An 18,906-nucleotide genomic window follows, 5' to 3' on the forward strand; every position below is an offset into this window, starting at 1 on the left:
TGGAGCTGGCAGAAACCCAATGTTCTTTCACTGGGAATACTTTATTGTCATGATCAATGTCAGTATCTCTCTAGCTTAACCGGACAGCGGCAAGGAAATTCAAAGTTAGGGTTCACACACTATTCTCATCTCACCCCAATTTGCCTATGCATCCCAGAGGTCTCCAGCAATATGTAGTTTTAGGTAAGGTAAATAGTGGTGTTTAGGCACAGGGGGTAAAATTCACCCCTGTGCAGAGCCACTTCAACCCTATTTAATATCTCCTTTTATGGTTCGAGGGAGATTAAGTGGTGCACAGGCAATGTGATGGCCCTCTGTTTCGGGGTGAAGTTCACCGAAAGTGAGATGATGTGTTATGGACAGAGTGCCAGCCCTACCTCAGACTCCTGTTATCTTAAAACAGTCACATTGCTCCTGGAAACTAGTGGGCAGATGGCAATCTCAGCACACTGGTGCAAATGCAGTAACTCCATTAGCGCCTGTGGATTGGTACCCAGGTAACCAAGAGCGGAGTCGGGCCCAGCCTTTGTGTTTGTGGTGTATGAGTGAGGGAGTGTCATTGACGTGGAGCGGAAAAAACCCAGCACCAGCAACGATTCCTTCCGCCAACAAAGAAGCATAACACATTAAAAATAAGATCCAACATGAAGAGCCAGGGTGAAAAAAACAAAAACTCAGCCCAGCAATTTGTGATCACGCAGCTCTTCCTCCTCCCACCTTCCCATGGATTATTTTAAACCTTGCTCCTATCCAGATTAGGCAGCCCAAAATAGAAACCAATAGTGCTCTCTTCTCTTCAGCGTCTACTTGGAGGCAGCAAGGTAAAGAAAGCAGGGGAGTAAGGCAGAAAGCTGAAAGGAGGTGGAGTGGCCGCTGTGATTGGTTCTAACAGCTCAGTCTGGTGGAGAGCCAGGCGGATGGACCGGACAGAGATGATGGCGCTGTGCTTGACTAGCTCGTGGGCCTGTGCTGCCAGCCACCCTTTCAATGAATGGGATTTTTTTTTTAAAGGAGTGAGAGTGTAAACGTCGCACGCAGACTCACCACCAAAGCACTTAGCACATGCGGAGCCGCCCCGATCTCTGGTTTCTGTGCAGAGCTGCACGCTTGCAAACCCAAAGACGCCCCCACCGCCCGCTCGGAAACGCCGCCCAGGGGAGAGGGGCTCGGTCACATCCCGAGCGAGAGCGGGGCTGGGCTGGGTAACAAGCTGCGGCAGCAGCCCGAGCCCCGCTGAGGCCATGGAAGCGAAGCCCAGCTGCGTCCAATCGGCGCTCGCCAGCCCGGGCTCCCAGAGCGGCCGCTCGCCGCGGGGCTGGAAGCTCGAAACCATTCATGATTTTGGTGACGTCACCCAAGGGAGGGGGCGGGCGCTCTGGGCAAAGCCACGCCCCTTCCTCTATATAAGCGCCTTCCCGGGCCGCTGGGGCGGCTTAGGGCTGTAGTGGCGGCTGGCAGCGTGGCCTTTGTCTTGTGGGTTAAAAGCCGATCAGCGCGTAGCCTCCCCGCCGGGCTGCTCTGCCCCTGGCCCTCTCGCACTGCTCTCAGGGAAAGCCACCGGGCCCTTACGCGCTCCCTGCTTTCGCATCCCAAGGACGCGTGTCAGCCTTGGTGGGAGGACTTCATGTCTGTATTTTTCCCCATTCACTGGTGAGTACCCTCCGGCGCGGGTCCCGAGGGCGCTTGGCTAAGGCTTTGGAAGGGGGGAGGACATTCGTCCTGCAGTGGCTTTGCAGGCAGAAGTCACAGTCAAGGTTGTGACGGGAGGCGGAGGTGTGAGGGAAAGGAAACAAAGGACGTGGGCTTGGGGGCCGCAGTAAAGCGTGCAGAAGGGCTGGGGGAGGTTGGCTAGAAGACGTGGCCAGATCTTCCTCCTACCCGCCCCAGTCACAAAAATCTAGGGCGTCTTGGAGCTTGTGCTGGGGTGGGGTGGGGGGGGGGCGTTGGCTGGTTTGGAAGCCCACTTGAGAGCGGATGCGTGAGCTGCCGCCAGGGCTGTGCCGGGGAGAGGGGTTTTATTCACGGAGGGAGTCTCTGGGGCTGCAACAGACGCTAGCAGGGGCCTGAGCCTGGCAGGGGCGTTGGAAGGGAAGGGGTGTTGCAGAAGCGATCTGGCTGCCGTGGATCGCACATGCTGTAGCGGCTGCAGTGTCCCATCCTTACACGCGCACACACCCCGCGGTGGCTCGCTAGCTCCTCTTCATCCTCTCCCTGGCTTGGGAGAAGAGCGCGGGCGGGACCGTGCGGGGATCACGCCGGGGAAGGCAGGCGGAAATGCTTTCCCTGTGTGTGTTTGTCCAGCAGCTGGAACTTGCTAGGCGGTTTGCAAATCCCGCACCCGGTTACCATCTTCCTTGCGCTGAGCCTGGCCAGCGTCAGGCGCTGGGACCAGCAGCGAGGGCAGAGGCGATCAGGTCAGCTGCAGAAAGTGACCAACACCTTGGCTGCAGCTGCTCATCCTAACTCCCATTTCCTTCCCTAGGGAGACAGTGTAGCAGCCTTGCCCTTGCCCTGCATCCTCCCCTCACCCCCACCTCAATAAATCCACAAGGCCAGACTGTGCTCTGTTATGCCAGAGTAAACCACTGAATTCAGCAGTTACTCCTGTGATGAATTTAGCCCATTGGCCTCACTGCGGGTTCCTCTGGATTTACACCTATATAACTGCGGGCACAGGCTGGGCCAGGCTCCCGTATTGCCTGTACACTCCTTTTCAAGTGCATCCTTTGAACAATCAGTGTGCAAGTCCATTTGAGGACTGAAATCCGAATAGCCCTGGACTAGAGCTAAAGCAGATTGTGTGGGAACTTTAGTGAGCTTGTCACCTTCAGCCGCCCCATGGCTACCTCGCAGTAGTACGTTGAAGTTGAGGTCCTAAAACCCTGCTTTTCAGTTGCTTATGGCTTTCTTCTCCTCCATTCGGGCTGAATTAGAGGGGTTGCTCAGGTCGGAACACTGGCACTTATGTTGCACCTCCAACCTTTCTTTCCAAATTAAAAATCACCCTACTTAATATCCTTAATGTTGCTTCTGGGAGTTGTAAAAGGACACTGAGTTAAGAAGCCTTCCTCCCCTGTTAATACCTTGTATTCTTAGAGCTGAGCGTTCTAAACATCTGACTACGTTTCACCAACACTCTTGTTCACTTCCTTTCTTTTTGATTCCCTCGATGAAAATAGACACTGGCTCTTGCAGCAGTTTGGATTGCAAACGCTTTGGGGGAATGGTTGCAGGCAAATGTTGTTGTTTTAGTGCAATTTAAGACAGTCCTAGAAACATGCATGTAGATACTGGATTTTGCAAAAACCCTTGTTTTTACTAATCCTGTGCTGACTAGCTAGTATCCTTCTAACCCATTTAGAGTTGGAAAATAGAGAGCTCCCGCTCATTAAACAAATGGCTCTGTGTAACTTCTCTCACTCCCAGGGCTGGTGTGTTGCAGCAGAGGCTGGGAAGTACACAAGCTACTATTAGCTTAGGCTAGGGAGGTTGTATACTAATCTGCAGTGCACTTGCAGAGATCTCCCATCAGCAAGGTTCTTTGTGTGCCGCTTAGTGAAAGTTTGGAAAAGAACGCGGTCTTTTCCAGCTCTCTACCAGTTACTGTATGGGTGACACCTACGGTGGTGCAGTTCCACAAGTTGTCATGACTGAGTGGGGTATATGATATAGTGAAACCTGCATCAACTCTAATGCTACAGCTTTCACTGCTGCTACTTCCAAGAGCTGGTGCATCATATGGTCTCACTTTGCCAATGTGAACAAAGCCCTTGTCTGTGTTTATCATTCTAGATCTGTTATCCGTGTATCTTGTGCTTTGGGATGCTTTTGAAAGGTCTTAATACTGCTGCAGAGCTAGTCACAGATATAAGAACCTAAGTGCTAAACCACTGAATCCTATTTCTGTTCTTCCCCCATCCCCTTCTTCAAAAGGGATCTAAAAGGTCTTAGATCTGCTGGTTCATGCATAGTAAGCTGGAGTGGCGTTGGGAGGGCAATGTGAACTAGTCTGAAGTGACTTCATAGGAGCAAGGTGCAACAGATGGCCGGTATTTTGGTGACAAATGTGAGTTGACTTGTGTGCGCAGATACAAAGTACTGCGGTTATAAATAGGCTTAAAGAATAGCATAACGTAAAATAGAGGAACCACAAGCTGTGAAAATCAACTTCACTTTCTCAAATTGTCGAACTGGAAACTTCATTATGACTGCAAAAGCAGAGCTGGAATTGGCATATCTCCTACTCAACCAGTGTGGAACTAAATACCTGAGGTAGCAAAATAAGTCAGTAGGGGTTAAAATGGATTAATTTTTAAAGCTGGGTGGGGGAAAACAGGAAGTGCTAGTGCTTGGTGTGGTGGGTGTTGGTTTGTTTTTCTTTTTTAAACCTACACTTAAGGATAGACTTGGAGGAAGTGGAGTTAAACTTTAATCAGTCTTGGTGAAATCTTGTGTTGCTCAAAGTGAGAGATCCTGCAAACTACTTTTTGGGTGCATGATATCGTGTACTGATTCTTTAGGTGAATAATTTTAGATCCCTTATGAAGGGGATGGGGGAAGAACAGAAATAGGATTCAGTGGTTTAGCACTTAGGTTCTTATATCTGTGACTAGCTCTGCAGCAGTATAAAGCTTTAGTTCTTTAGATACCACATAATTTTGTTCAAGGACAACTGTGATCTAATGGCTCCATAAGAGCTGAAAAAATCTCTTTGTTTCCAGCCCTGATTATCTGAGATCAGCTGAAATGACTGAGGTGATGATGAATACTACATCTATGGATGAAATCGGGCTAAGCCCCCGCAAGGATGGCCTATCATATCAGGTAAGGTCTCTATTGACTGGACAGCATTGTTGGCTGGTTAGGTAAGAACTGTCCAAGCTAGGTTGAAAATTTCTAGCCTAATGTACCTTCCCATATCTGAGCTAATAAATCTTGCCGTAGTGAGAACAAGTCAGTGGTCTAGAATGTTTGCTTGGCAGCAGCAATTTGTCAAAATTTAATTTCAATCTTAATATCTGATTGTATTAACCAAGTACCTCTTTGTTTTTTACATAATCCTGATCATGTAGCATTCTTGGAGGGGGAGGGGTTATGCCAGGGGGAAGTTTCCTAATCAGGAATTTGGATAGCCCTAGTGGACAATCTAACCCTGGAGTTTCTTTTGACAGAGCTGCAACTTGGCACACAAGCAGTCTGCCTAGAGCAGATGGGAGGAGTTATTTGTGGCACTTCAGTCTTTCAAGATAATTCTTTGTTTATACTGAGCAGATAAGGCTATTTTAAGCTGTTTGCATGTGCCCTATGAGACAGTCTATTTCCCCATTCTCCCCAAAAAACCTTAATCTGAATACTCAGTGATATAAGCTCCTGGCACTTCAATAACCTTTGGTAGGAGGCTATAACTTAAAATGACTGCGTTAGTAGAACTAGCTGGAAACTGGATTTTTCCATCCCACAAAAATTGCAAAAGCCAAAATAGTAAAGTGTTTTGTGTAAAATAATTAATAAAAAAACCTCCAAATAACAGGGTTCTAAAAAAATTTTATTAGAAAATAAAGCAAATTTTTAAAATCAGACTGTTATGGAAAATCTAAACTTTTTGTTCCAAAAATATCAACATCCTGCTTCACTGTTTCTGGAAACTTCAGTTTTTCAAAGCAAAGTTTCATCAAAATTGATATAATTTTGCAAAATGTTTTGGTTCCGCTTAAGCAGCATCTTCAGATGTGAAACTTTTTACAAAACTTTCAACCGGCTCTAGTGACTAGCTCTGATATATGAGCCATTAAGTCAATATTGGTGGGGTGGTGAGCTCTTGTATGACTCTTGATATTAGCCTATTGATTGACCAACATTTCAATGCTTGTCTCAATCTATTTTCTGCATCACCTTACATGTGCAAAGGATGAGCATTTGAATAATTGTACCTTCCCAGTCCTCTCAAATGGAGATTATTCACCCTTTAACTACCCTGTGGGAAACTTACTATTAAAGTTTGATATGTGAGCTTGTGCATGCAAGTGGCTGGCTTATGTGTGTGCCTGATCTGTGCATAACAGGGCAGTTTATAAAAAATAACTTTGCACTTGCAGATGCTGTTACAGCTACTGTATGTGTAGGTTTTAAGTATGCATGCAAATTGGTGCAGCGTTGCACGCCTAGCTCTTGAAAAGGGCCTTAAATATACTAGCATAGAGTGCATCAACATGTTGGATCCAACCTAAACCAAACCTCTGGACAGGGAAAACGTGGCGTGTTTGGTTTGGTTCCACGTGCTGTGCTCTGTTTACATGTCTGTATGTGAAATAGCTGTTTGAGTGGCTCTAAAGGTTGTAAGGATGCTCATGAGTGAGTTGGGGCTTCTAGAGAGTAGGCACACTTCAACAAGAAGAGTCTTCAAACCCCGCTTCATCATGGTAGCACACAACCAGCCATGGCAATAATGATGTTAATAGGTCACCACAGGAAACTAAACAGCCAATCAGGCCAATAACGCCCTTCCTCTAGGCTCCTCTTAAACTGTCCAGACAGATCTGGAGGTTTTGGAGAACTAGTCAGAATCTAGGTGCCCTGTTTGTCCTAACCATATTGCGTGAGCATTAGCGATACTAGGACCCAGGTCTACACTCCACACTTACTTCAGTATAACTGTTCCTTTGGGGTGTGAAATATCCACACCTTTGAGCGGTGTCCTCATGCTGTCCTAACCCACAAGTAGACAGGACTGTCTCAGCGGGAGAGCTTCTCCTGTCAACATAGCTACTACCTCTTGTGGAGTTGGCATTATTAAGCCGACTGGAGAGCAATCTCCTGTCAACTTAGCATCTTCATCAGAAGCGGTGCAGTTGTGCTGATGCAAGTTTGTAGTGTAGACCTGCCCTAGTAAGTGTCTCTATTTAGACCCTAACATGGGGGGGGGGGGTGTAAACTGGTTGGATGAAGCATTCAAGTTGCTGGGAGTTCCACTCACATTTGCAAGTTGCATTTAGTACTAAGCATTGCAAATTACTGTAACAGCAAAGTGTTGTTGGCTCTCAGAGCTCTTGCTTCTCTGTAGTGGTCTGGTCCTATTCAAATGCCTGCAAGCTTCTTATTGGTGTGTCTACACTTGCTTGGCCTAACTGACAGCCTAGTTGACTGTAAGAAGCTACTTTCTCCCTCTGTTAGCATACAGTCCTTGGCTGGCTGGGTTGAGTGAAAAGTGGGTGGTCACCTTTTAGTAGGACACTAGCGACATGCTGGCAATCTTCAGAAGCAAATTGTTATATGAACAATGTACACAAGTGTCCTGCTTTATTTACATTCCCTGTAAATCAGGTTACAATGGGGAATGAAGGTCTAGATTGTAGCCCTCCCACTAATGCACTGGGATGGAAATTATTTGTCATATTGTGGTTTGGATTACTAAATGTGAACAGTGATAGAAAATAAAACAGCCTTGTACAGTTTAAAGTAAAATCAAACACTAAGAATGAAAGAGAAACCCCCCCTAACAGGATGCAAACAAAACCACTGGGCTCACTGGTTTCTGTGACTGGCACGGCTGACCCACCCCTTCTGCTGATTGTGAAAGATTTTCTATATGGGAAACTGTACACTAGTCTATTGAGTGCCTGAGCTTAGTATTTTACAAGTGGACAGGGCTAATGAAGCATGAATGCTCCTGCAATACAAGCAACATTGTTCTAAGCTACAAAATCTTCTTCTACCCATCTTGCAGAGTTGAATTCCAATTATAAGAACCGCAGCACTTGGACATAAGAGGCAAGGACTTGTAAAACCAGAATTGGAGCTCTGTTGGTTTTCGTATTTTCTTGGCTGGTGGACATATGCAGTCCCTTAATTTCAGCACGACTCTTCTGTACCAGTGTTCAACTTAGTTTTGGATTGTGGTGATGAGCTTGACATGGAGTTGTAAATCTAACCATGGGTCTCTAGATCCCTGAGCATTTAAACTGGTCCCTAGTTGGATCCTGATCCTAGAAGGGGACTGTTCTTTGGAAGGTGGCCCTTACCAGTAGAAAACTCATGAACTAACTTGCAAGATTTTAGTGCCCTTAAATCAGAACCTTGGTCCTAAAGTAAATGAGCATAGATTTGGTACTCAGCTCTGTTTTGAAATGCTCTTGTGATCACTGGAAAACTATAAAAGGCTCTGTGCTAAGAGAATGTAAACCTAGAGTTCAGCAGGACTTTGCAGGAAAGATTAACCAGTGATTTCTAAACTTTATTGTAAGACTCCTGCCTCTGTCCCGCACCAGCTGTTGTGCTCTATAGACTTAAAACACCGATCTCTTCTGTACTCCTGGCAATAGAGTATCACTTCAGTCTAGATATACAACTGAACTAATGTACCTCATGAGTCCAGTGCATGTCAGGAAAACTAATGTATCCTGGTAAGTTTGCTCTTAAATTAGCAATGTGAAGGCCTGACTTCCAGAAGGATGAGGCAAGCATGGTCTTTTTGTAGATGTCTGTACCTACTTTGCATGTGCTGTTGTACTCACATTGGCCCAAATTCTCCATTTGTATGCAATTATATGTACACAAACACATTTTCAATTGTCAACTTTCTGTTCCTTTGGCTTTAATGATAGCTAGCATGGAACTATACTTAAATGCAGCCAATAGACCGTCTTGGAGAGTTTTAAGCTAATGCACTTAAAACTCTTTCCTTGTAGGACAAAGTTTTTATTAATACATTACCTAGCCAGGAAGATGGCTCAGCCGCCAGGTTTGAAGGGCCAGAATAGAAGCAGGTGGTGAAAGCAGAGCAGGAGTCTGGCACAATAAAAGCATATCCCTATGGGAAGCCTGGGCAAAATATATCTGAAAAAATGAAGTCAGACTGGGTCTTGTGACTGCAGTGAAGAGCTATTTTTGGATCTCTAATGGCTGTCCCATAATTCCTGTGGGAATATTAACACAGTAACTCATTCAAATGCAGCTGATGGAGCAAGATGCCCCTCCTACGGAGACAAATGTGCACATGAAGAGTTTCATTCATTTCCAGTCTGGCAGCCTTGTGTGAGTCCTGTCTCTTTACAGCCAGTTGGAGCTAATGTACGGTGACCCCTTCTTCTCTCTCTCCCAGCCCCGAGAAGGGCTGGTTATCTGAAAAAGCCTAATAGCCACCTCTCTGCTGGCTCACCGTCTCCTAATGTCATTCCACAGCAGCGCAAATGATGTGGGTGAGAACAAGGCTCTCAAGACTAAATTAATCATTTTTGCTGCACTGTTGTCAAAACAGTGCCTTGACCTGAATCGATCTTAATTTCTTGGAATGGTAGCTGGGGTTGAGCACAGTGAAAACATCTTGATGCCTGAGGCAGCTGTACTGAGCAAGGAGTGTGCCAAACTCTGAGCCAAGAGTTCTTTCCTGTGGACTAACTGCCCTGGACAGGTGACTGATTTATGCCTAAATGGGATAGGCATGCAATGACTGAGCTGGCTTAGTCACATCAGCCCTGCTCTGGTGGTCCTGGGAAGCTCGAACCCCTTCAGTCATGGTATTCTCATGGTGGGATCCTAGCACTGGCTAGGGATCTGATCTGTCTGATATGTGTAACCCTCACGCACATGGCAGAGACTTAGAGGTTTCTTCCCCGCATTGAGACTAGGGCTTCTCACAGCACTGTCTACCCGTGGAAGCCAGCTCCTCTTTTGTTCTGCTGGAACAAAGTTGATTTTCAATAGGAAAAGGCAATATTGGGTGTTGCTAGCTGACTCCATATAGGGAGTCACACTAGTGTTACAGATTGGGTTGTAAATCAGTTCAACTCCACTGAAGTCAGTGGAGTTACTCTGGATGTTGCTGAAACTAGATGAGTAATGATTCAGACATATGGGGTTGTAACCCATGGACAAAGACACATGTATTGCCAACCTGATGGCTAATGGGGAACTTAGTATGCCTTCATATTCATCTCTTGTGTCTTATAAGACACCTTTATACTAAAGTAAGGAGGGCCATATCTGTACTGAGGCAATCCTGTGTTGGAACTGATATCCGTGCACTGTGTAAAACTGTCCCCGGAAGGGATTCATTCCACTGCATAAAATGAAAGCCTGGATGAAAGAACTTCACCTGTTACTCAAATCCAGCTGTGCATAGTACAGGCAGTGGCTCAGGAAGTTGCACTGGCATGTGCTGACACATGTCTACTGCATAGATCAGGCTAAACACTTAGGCCTAGGAGCACAGTAGTGCTTCAAATGTTAACTAATATGATCAGAGCTAAAAAGGATAGAGATGGAATTGTTAGAACTAAAGGTAACTTTCTTGTAAACCAAAGAACAGTATTAAACTGAAACCCAGGATGATAAAGGGACCATCTGATCTCAAGACCTCCATGTAGAATTTCTTACCCTCCCCTATGCAGCTTTTGCAAGGGGAGATCTGTTCTCCTGATTGGCAACGTCACCCACAAACACTACTTTCCTTACCACTTTTCATCAGTCTGGACACTTGTCTATGCTATCCTGAGTAGTCATGGCAGTAACAGGTGCCCTAGCGTTTCTTACCACTTACCTCTAAAGAGAAGGATAATCCAATGTGAACTTTCATCCTGTCTCTCAGAAGGGCTATTGTATGTTCTGCTTCTAGGGATGGGAGAGTGGGTTAACTTTTCCCTTGACCGCTGTCCATTCAGGTTTGAAATAAGATGTAGTTGGTCTTGGGCTTCTTCAAGAACATCTAGCTTCTAGTATCATGGCTCTACCTCTAAGGATGGTAGTATCTGTATGCACCCTTGAATTCCATTAGACTGGGTTCTCTGCTGTGACAGTAATGCAGGATATCCCACTGGATGCAGACTGAAGTGCCAACGTCAGAATGTAAGTCTCCTAGAACTGGTGTCCATACCCATATAACATAGGCAGTTAGACATGTATGGCTCTGTCCAAGGCAGCAACTGGCTTCATTTGGGAGTATCTTTTGTGTCTGGAGGGAGCTATATTCTCCCACCAGTGCATTCTTGCTAACAACAATTTTCAGGGTGTCTGGGGAAGAAAAGACCCAGCAGCTGGAGTCTGATCTCTGTTACACCAGTGTTGATCCGAAGTTAACTCCCTCTAAGTCAATGGATGTTGCTCTGGATTTACACCAGCGTAACTTTGACTGGAATATGGGCCTCTGTATCTAATGTTGTGATCCTTCCAAGTCTCCCATTCCCCTCCCAGAAAGCAGGATGTTCATGCTGCTGCTGCTGTCTCGTTTTGTACTGACAATAATTAGCCCATCGTGTACAGTTAACGACACTGCATCTTACTGTCCAGTAGTATCTGGTTTCTTTATTAGCATTTCTCAGCTTCTTGCAGTCCTGCATGAAGTTAGCAGCCAAAGGTTAGTTTAATTATGGCAAAGCTCCGCTGCTCTGGGGTGCTGGGAAAGGGCTCTGGCACCATCTGCCTTTCCAGGGGTGTTAAATATTTTCCATTCTCTGTGCCAAGCTCTCAATCTAGGAAGTCACTTTTGGGTCACCTGGCATGGAGATCTACATGGATGACCTTAAGTCTGGGGCTTCAATTTCTGGTATTGCCTTTCAGTTCACCTTCTAGGCGAAAGGTGAGAACTCAGGTTGCGTGTACCTGAGCTGGTGCTGAATCTACTGTGGAACAGAATGGGATTGCCAAAAGACCTCTGAACAAAGTCTGGATTTGAGAAGGCAAAGTATGCTGCATGTCATGGTTAAGGCAGCAAACCTATTACTTGCCCTCTGCAGCCAGCAAAGATGTGTCCCAGAGCTCTTTGCATAAAGCTTGGAAGCCAAGGCTTGTGATTCAGTGACCACAGTTGCTGTGATTGCATATTCAAAGTTGTATGCAGTCATGTAGATGGCAGGGGAAAGTTAGCCCATCACAAACGCTCTTCTGTAGCATTTTTGGATGGTGAAAGGTGCCAAAAGCTCATGTCCCACGCTGATCTTAGCTCTTTAACTCCAAGACTCTCTAGTGAAGCATGTAAGTACAAGCTTTAATATCCACACTGTATGAGCATTCACACTGCATTTCAGGACAGGATTTTGAGTGCCATGAGCTCAACATAAAACCTGCAGTGAGTTATGTGGGTGCAGATTCCCCTTTTCGTTTCCCATTCCTGCTCTGGAGGGACATCCCCCTCAGGCTATTTCAGCCTATGCTGTATTTCAGATCATACAGAGTTCTGGCTGAGGAGGGAGGGTAAAGAAGTGATTCTTCTCTTCTGTACAGTGACTGGAAATCTGCCTCTCATTTTGGAGTGGCTAGGGGTCAGAGTGCATGGGGTAATTTGCCTGATCTGTTCCCTAAATGTAAGTGGCAGTCTTATTATGACAAACCTTTTTCTTTAGTTCCCACAATAAGGGCAATAAGCGAGGCTATCTGTCACATGCTAGGAAATCTGGCTTCATACGCTTTTTCCATTGACTGTCCACACCCTTGGAAAGGGTAATTGCGACATCTCCTTTTTTGTGCTGCCTCTGATTAAAAAGCATGACTTAGTGGAAAAAAAGCTTGACCTCCTTGAGTTCAGCCTCTCGTGCAGCTGTTCAAGATAAGATTGTGCTAGTAAGAAAATAAAGCTGAACACCACATTTGGGGATGTTTGTTTGTGAGGAAATGACTCGCTCCTTGGCCTCTGAGAGACCCAATCTGTCAGTCTATTTTCAAAACTACTCCATTTGATCTAATGCAGCTAAAATGATAGCAGCCAAAGGTTAGCAGTATAATAATTAAGCTGTTTTCCTACAGTGTAGGCTATTTTAGTGGCATTATCAGCATATATAACCTACTATAATACACTTTCTTTCCATTGCAGCCCTCTAAACAATACAGTGTCAAGGTTCTCTGTATTCCAAGTCTGGGGAGTTAATACTGAAAGTTCAGTTCTGTCTACAGCTCTTAAGCAATGAATTGGATGTCTGGGATTGGCCTAGCTGAAGCCACTAAATTGTATGAGACCCAGTTGCTGTATGGCTTGCTCTGGGAATGAGTAATAGCACAAAGCACACACCTGCAACTGCAACACACCTGTTAACGTCACAGCATTCATAGGCCTTGTCCATACTATACTCCTCTTAGCTTCCTAGCAGTGCACTGAAGGACCTGGCTAAGGTGCCCTGGAGCAGTGTGGGAGAGCTGGAATTAGACGCCCCTCTGCCTTCCTGCCTACTGCTCGCCTAGGCTGCCTGTCTGAAATGTGGCTTTTTGTCTTGATCCATCCCTGACTGGCAGTCTCTAGTGGCCATACTGAGGCTGTTACTTCACTATCTTCTCCCAAAGTTAGTCTTTCCTTTCCCTCCCTTCTTTAGTAGCCATTTAACTGCTACTAAACTGGCAGGAACTCAAGATTAGGTCCCAAAAAGTTTTCCATTATCTAAAGAATAACACAGCTTAAATCCTGTGAAACCCTGAGTATTCTGAACTATGCTTCCTTTGGCTCTTGAGTCCTGGCAGTGAATCTCAGAATACTCAATGGAAACTGATCTGCAGAAGGGGTTAATTGACTGCCATGTTACAGCATATCTCTAGTAGCGCCATTGAAGAGGTTAGGCCAAATTTTCCAAGAATGTCTACTGGGTATGGGTGCCCAAGATAGGACTGGAAGGGGACTTGTTGGATCACTTTGTCCAGCCCCCTTCTATTGCAGGCAACACCATCTTATAGTCCCTTTCATAAATTTATCAAGCTCCATCTTAAAATTAGGTAGATTGTTTGCTCCTGCTCCAAACTCACAAGAAACACCTCAGGCTTCTGACTTGAGCATTTGCAGTTCCAATTGTAGTGGCAAATGCTAAGTGTTATTAAAAAAAACACAAACAGGCCTTGCCTCTCAAAAAATGAGGCATTCCAAACTAGTGGATGCTTCTGAAAGTGTAGGCATTGCTGTCTAAGTGAGGCACTACTCTATCTCCTCTGCAAGCCTCAGGAAAATGGAGTAGCAGTAGTGACTGCTGTATCATATTTTGAAGACTAGGTTTTATATTTAATGATGCACAGGTAAATGCTTAGTTGTAAACAGGACAGGAATTTTTGATAAATGGCTAATTGTTTAATTATCCACTGGATAATCAGAGTTGGTAGTTGTCCCTCTTTTTCTACTACAAATTCTTGTCTGTGTGAACTGGGGGGTAATAAAGACATCCATTTGGTAACCCCCAATTGCACTGTATTGCTCACAAGCAATAGTACTTTCTTGCCTCTTTCCTGCTTTGAAGGTTCAGTAAACTTGCCATTTGGTCTCTAACTTCAAGTACTCCTGCAACACACTACTACAAAAGCAGGGTGCTTTTCCTAGGTTGAGTTTCTGCCTTGACACCTAGCACTGACAGTATATTCTGCTCTAGAAAACCACCTGGGTGCTCTCCCATCTCCAGCATTATCCTACCAAAATGGCACCAGTATTTGGGCTTGAGTGGTCTGCTGGGGTTATCAAAGGGTGGGATCCAAATGGAAGACAGCAGGAGGTCCAAATCAGCTTTAGGACTGGGAAATGCATCTCAGGAACTTTCAGAGCAATAGAAAATACTGGCCTTGTAGGACAATCTGAAACAAACCCCATAAACATTGAGGGATAGTTTATTCTAGCCTCTAAATTTCATCCTATGACTCCTGCATACTGTCTCCTAATCCTGGAAATGTTCTCTAGGTGGACTTATCTTTACATTTCAGTAAAAGAGCCACTTTCTCCATGTTGACTCTGAACAAGCAGTCTTAGATAGCAGGTCCAAACCCTTGAGGCAAAAAGACCAAGAAGCAGAAGAGCTAAAATAGCAGAGCCTGTTTTCACAATATTTCTGGCCTGACCAAAAGCAGGAAATGCAGACATCAGATTCTCATAGCAAGGTTTTTAGCTCTGGCTGCAAATTCATGAGCATTGGCAGTAAGCAGTGAATATCTGGGAGGCTTACTTGATATAAGTATCTGAAAGTATAGAGATGTCCATCTTGAACTTTACTCCAGCAGCCTGTCCAGTTTGGAATCCCTCAGACAGCTGCCCTGGCCCTCTTTTCTTTTCTTTTCTTTTTTTTTTTTTGGGGCAGCATTCTGGTTCTTCAGGTCCTAGCCTGGCTCATGAGTTTTCCTGAAGCTAACCTGCAAGTTCAGGAGTTTTCAGAACTTCATTTATGGTTGACTCTGTCCCTGGGAACCAGACCTCTTGAGATTTGGCTCTTGATAGTTGTGATGCTCTGTAAGCTGCTAGCCAATATCAAAACGCTAAAAGGTACTAATGAGGCATTCCTTTTTTTGTTTCAGATTTTCCCTGACCCCTCAGATTTTGACCGTTACTGTAAGCTGAAGGACCGCCTGCCTTCCATTGTGGTGGAGCCAACAGAGGGGGACGTGGAGAGCGGTGAGCTGAGATGGCCACCTGAGGAATTCCTTGTCCAGGAGGAGGAGGAAGAAAACTGTGAAGAGGCAAAGAAAGAGAACAAAGAGCAATAAATGGCAGCTGAAGAAAATACAAGGGATTGTATTGTCTTGAGGGAAGCGCCACACCTGTTCTGAAGGTCTTTTTTTCTTAAGAAAAGACAAAGTTCAATTTTGCACCTGCAAGATCTTAGGTTTTTTCATATTCTCTGTGTCGAGAACTGAAGCCCTCGATGTGACAGACTCTCCAGACCTTCTGAGGAAGGAAGTCATGCAGAGAAAAATGTTTGCTGTTCTCAAGATCACTCTCTGATTATTTTTTTTTTTTTTAATTTTTTTGTTAAGACTGAGAGGCGGCAGTGAAATTCCAAGGCCCTTGGTGGCTGGTGAACAAGCAGGGTTGTTTAATGAGTTGTGGGGAGGGTGGGAATAAAGCGAAATGTAAACTGCAGCAGTGTTGAGCAAGGAATTGCCTCTGGCTACAAAAGCATGAGACTAAAGTCTTCATCTCTTAAATTTTCCTTTCTTATAAGCTTCTGTTTGTGTATCTGGAGTGGAGGGGAAATGTATGGTGACATGTCCCAAATGGATGCTCTGCTGACAATTGCTGGGTGGCATAGAGAGGCAAAGGGGCTTGTAGTCTTTGCCCAGTTGCACATCTCCTGAAGTTACACAAGCATGTGTAAGAGTAATGAATTTCTTGTGTTAACTATCAGACCTGATCCCAGTCTTTGCCCAGAAGATATTTTCTCTCCTTCTCTTCTGTCTGCATTTAATCCTTGTAATGCTGAACAACTCAGCTGGCAGGGTCAGTGTGTTCTGCTACTCTCCATCTGTTCTGCAAGATCCTCATTCCTCTTGCAGATTAGCATGAGGTAACAAAGAAATTTCACAACATCTAAATCTACCCGAGATCTTGTTCTAGAAGTAGTCAGGATGTTTCTCTCCTGCTAGCTGAGACTGCTGTAGGAAGAGAACTCATGGTGCATGAAGCTTGCAAGGTGAAGGGGCCACCTGCCTTTTAGATGATTCTGGGGCTGCATGGTTTCAATCTCAAACATGCTGGGTCAACAGTCTGATCAAAATTGGCTGAGTAGAGGGACATGAGGAGAATCTGCAGGGAATTGGTAGGTTTGGGTTTTCTTTATCAGCAGTGCTTTACCAGAGTTCCAAGACCTGGCAATGCTGGCAGACCAAGATGCTTGCAAAAATCAACCGCATAAGAATGGATGAAATTGAAAATTCGCACAAAGTCAGAGAAGAATGTTGCCAAAAGTGAAATCAAAGAGGCAGTCCTAAATCAAATAGCTGACTTGAAAGGATAAGATGGGGGTGGGGAAATGATTCCTCTCTTCACAGTATTTCATGGCTTTTGAGTGTTTTGGACAAAAGGATGTGCTTCTGATTGTAACAAAGTATTAGTAGGGTTTAATAAAGGGCAAGCTGGTTTGTAAGGTCTAAGGTATCCCATGCAACTTGTTCAGTGCTGAGTTCTGTCTGTCCTACCTGACCTTTGTCTACTAGGGGAACTGGTTGAAAGGCAGGCTGACTTGCCACTTTCCACAAAAGTGGCAATCCAGCAACTTTATGGAAAAGCTCCAGGGGGCTCCAAGGCATCTGTTGGGGAGCTGACAAGTCTAAGAATAAAGTGCTGGTAGTTTCCACCTTAAAACAAGTCTGGAAACATTAAAGGAAGAAAGACCGATGTTAAGGCCTTAACCAGACATTTTGATAAAACCCAGTGCATCCCATCTGCTAATAACTGGTTCAATTAAAAATATATTTGGACTGTGTGTGTATATGTGTGTGTGTGTGTATATATATATATATTTGTATCTAATACCTCATGAGTAGTTTAAACGCTGGTGGGGGTTGGGGGATTGCTTTTAACATATCGGCAGGATTGTTTTAGTCTTTGTCTTGCTTGTGATTAAAGATAATGGCAATAACTTACCAGCTCTGTTACGATTTCAGACAGACCTGAGGGATTGGAGACTGATTCTTTTTTGCATTGTTCGGACTAGTACCTATGTAGAATGCAGCTTGTCTCTTCCTCCTTTTTAGCCGCAAAGAACCAGTCTGTCTGTCTCTGTCTCTTGCCCCCCCCTCCCCCAAGGTTTGGTGGATGCTTTGTCATCACTGACCTCTCATCATGATCTAGTGATATCATTTTTAAACTGATGGATCCAGCTGTTTGTATCTGAACATCTGTTCTAGTCTTGCTGTCTAATGGAATGAACTTGTACACCTGTATACCAGCCAGTCTCCTTTTTTTTAAAAACTGTTACTAGTCTCCAATCTGTGCCACCATGCTGAGACTTGTTAACAGAGGTTACTAACGTGGGTAGCAAAAGGATGGAAATCCTTAACCCCCAGATGTGAGCAGAAATGTCTGCCGTAAAGACTGGCATATTCCTGTCTGCATCCTCTTCTTTTTTTTTATGGTATTGTGTATATTTCTATTTGTCAAATGTATTTGAAGAACAAAGCACTCCAGTAAAACTCCTGTTGTCTGATGTACATTCTATTTCTGTAATTCTTTTTTGAGCCTCAGGGAGAAGCTAGCTTTTTTTTTTTCAAACTACTTTTTTGTCACTGTGACAGTTGTAAATAAAGTTTGAAAATGCTTTCCAACTTGGTGGCTTTTTTAAATTCTGGTTACAGAAAAGTGGGTTGGGATTTCAGGTTTCCCAGAGCTTTAATCTGTACTGGAAGCAACCTTTCACTTTAAAAGCAAGGCCATATTATGCAAAGCACTTAGGCATGTGTCCCAGTAAAGCTGATATAATTTAAGCATATGTTTAGACTTACCCGGTAATTATAGTTCTTAAGGGGCTTGTTGAGCTAGCACCTAAATCACTTGAAAGGATGAAATCAAGGGACTTGACTCTTCTTTGCCTTGCACCTCTGCAAAGAACTAAGGGGTGGGGGAATTTGCAAAGGGACTTGGGCATTGCAAGTTGGGCACCTAGGAAATCGCAGGAACACTGCGATCTACAAAACTGAGTTGGGCACCTAGGCTCCCAATCCAACAAATGGGGGGAGAGACAGGAGCATAAGAACATGATCCACAGTCTAGAAGCCAGTATACTAGGCCTCTCCATGTCTAAGTTAACCAATGGGAGATGCCCATGTGCTAAGCCCTGCCCCTTTCTCAGAGATGGATGTCAAGGTGTAAGCAGGTGCCTCGCTCTGCTAACAATCCATGAATGGGTGTGTAGTTTCTTGTGGGAACAAGTTAGGTACCTGCCTCACTCCCAAGGAGGTGGTGGTGATGGTCCTACTGCACCTGAACTTTAACATGGTGGTTAAGCACTCTCCTGGGATGTGAGAGATCCAGGTTCAATTTCCACCTGCCTCTACCAGAGCAGGGAAGAGGATTGCAACTGAAGTCTCTCACCTCTCAGGGCAGTGTTCTAATCACTATGGGATATTCTGATGTGGGGCTCCTTCAGCCTCTCCTGTTGAGGCTGTTCCCCTGTGGATAAATGAGTGACTGGAGCAGGGGGCCTGGACTTGGGGTCTCCCCCTTCCAAGTGGTGTCCTAATCACTCA

The 18,906-nt window shown here is 45.0% G+C and overlaps 1 protein-coding gene across 1 annotated transcript; it reads left to right on the forward strand.

Moving 5' to 3' along the window:
- The first annotated feature begins 1,452 nt into the window (after positions 1–1,452).
- On the forward strand, positions 1,453–17,985 carry LBH (LBH regulator of Wnt signaling pathway). The gene is made up of 3 exons (XM_077813646.1): positions 1,453–1,650; positions 4,722–4,824; positions 15,238–17,985. Exons 1-3 carry the CDS (start codon positions 1,625–1,627, stop codon positions 15,424–15,426), a joined length of 318 nt encoding a protein of 105 aa, XP_077669772.1. The 5' UTR covers positions 1,453–1,624; the 3' UTR covers positions 15,427–17,985.
- The last annotated feature ends 921 nt before the right edge of the window (positions 17,986–18,906 follow it).

The sequence above is a fragment of the Eretmochelys imbricata genome, chromosome 3 (assembly GCF_965152235.1).
Source record: "Eretmochelys imbricata isolate rEreImb1 chromosome 3, rEreImb1.hap1, whole genome shotgun sequence".
NCBI classification, from domain to species: domain Eukaryota; kingdom Metazoa; phylum Chordata; order Testudines; family Cheloniidae; genus Eretmochelys; species Eretmochelys imbricata.

What these genes read in the sequence shown, in the direction of transcription:
- LBH (XM_077813646.1), top strand. Translation starts at nt 1,625, where the DNA reads ATGTCTGTATTTTTCCCCATTCACTG. An exon ending in GTATTTTTCCCCATTCACTG is followed by an intron (nt 1,651 to 4,721) that starts GTGAGTACCCTC and finishes CTTTGTTTCCAG; the next exon opens with CCCTGATTATCTGAGATCAG. An exon ending in AGGATGGCCTATCATATCAG is followed by an intron (nt 4,825 to 15,237) that starts GTAAGGTCTCTA and finishes TTTTTGTTTCAG; the next exon opens with ATTTTCCCTGACCCCTCAGA.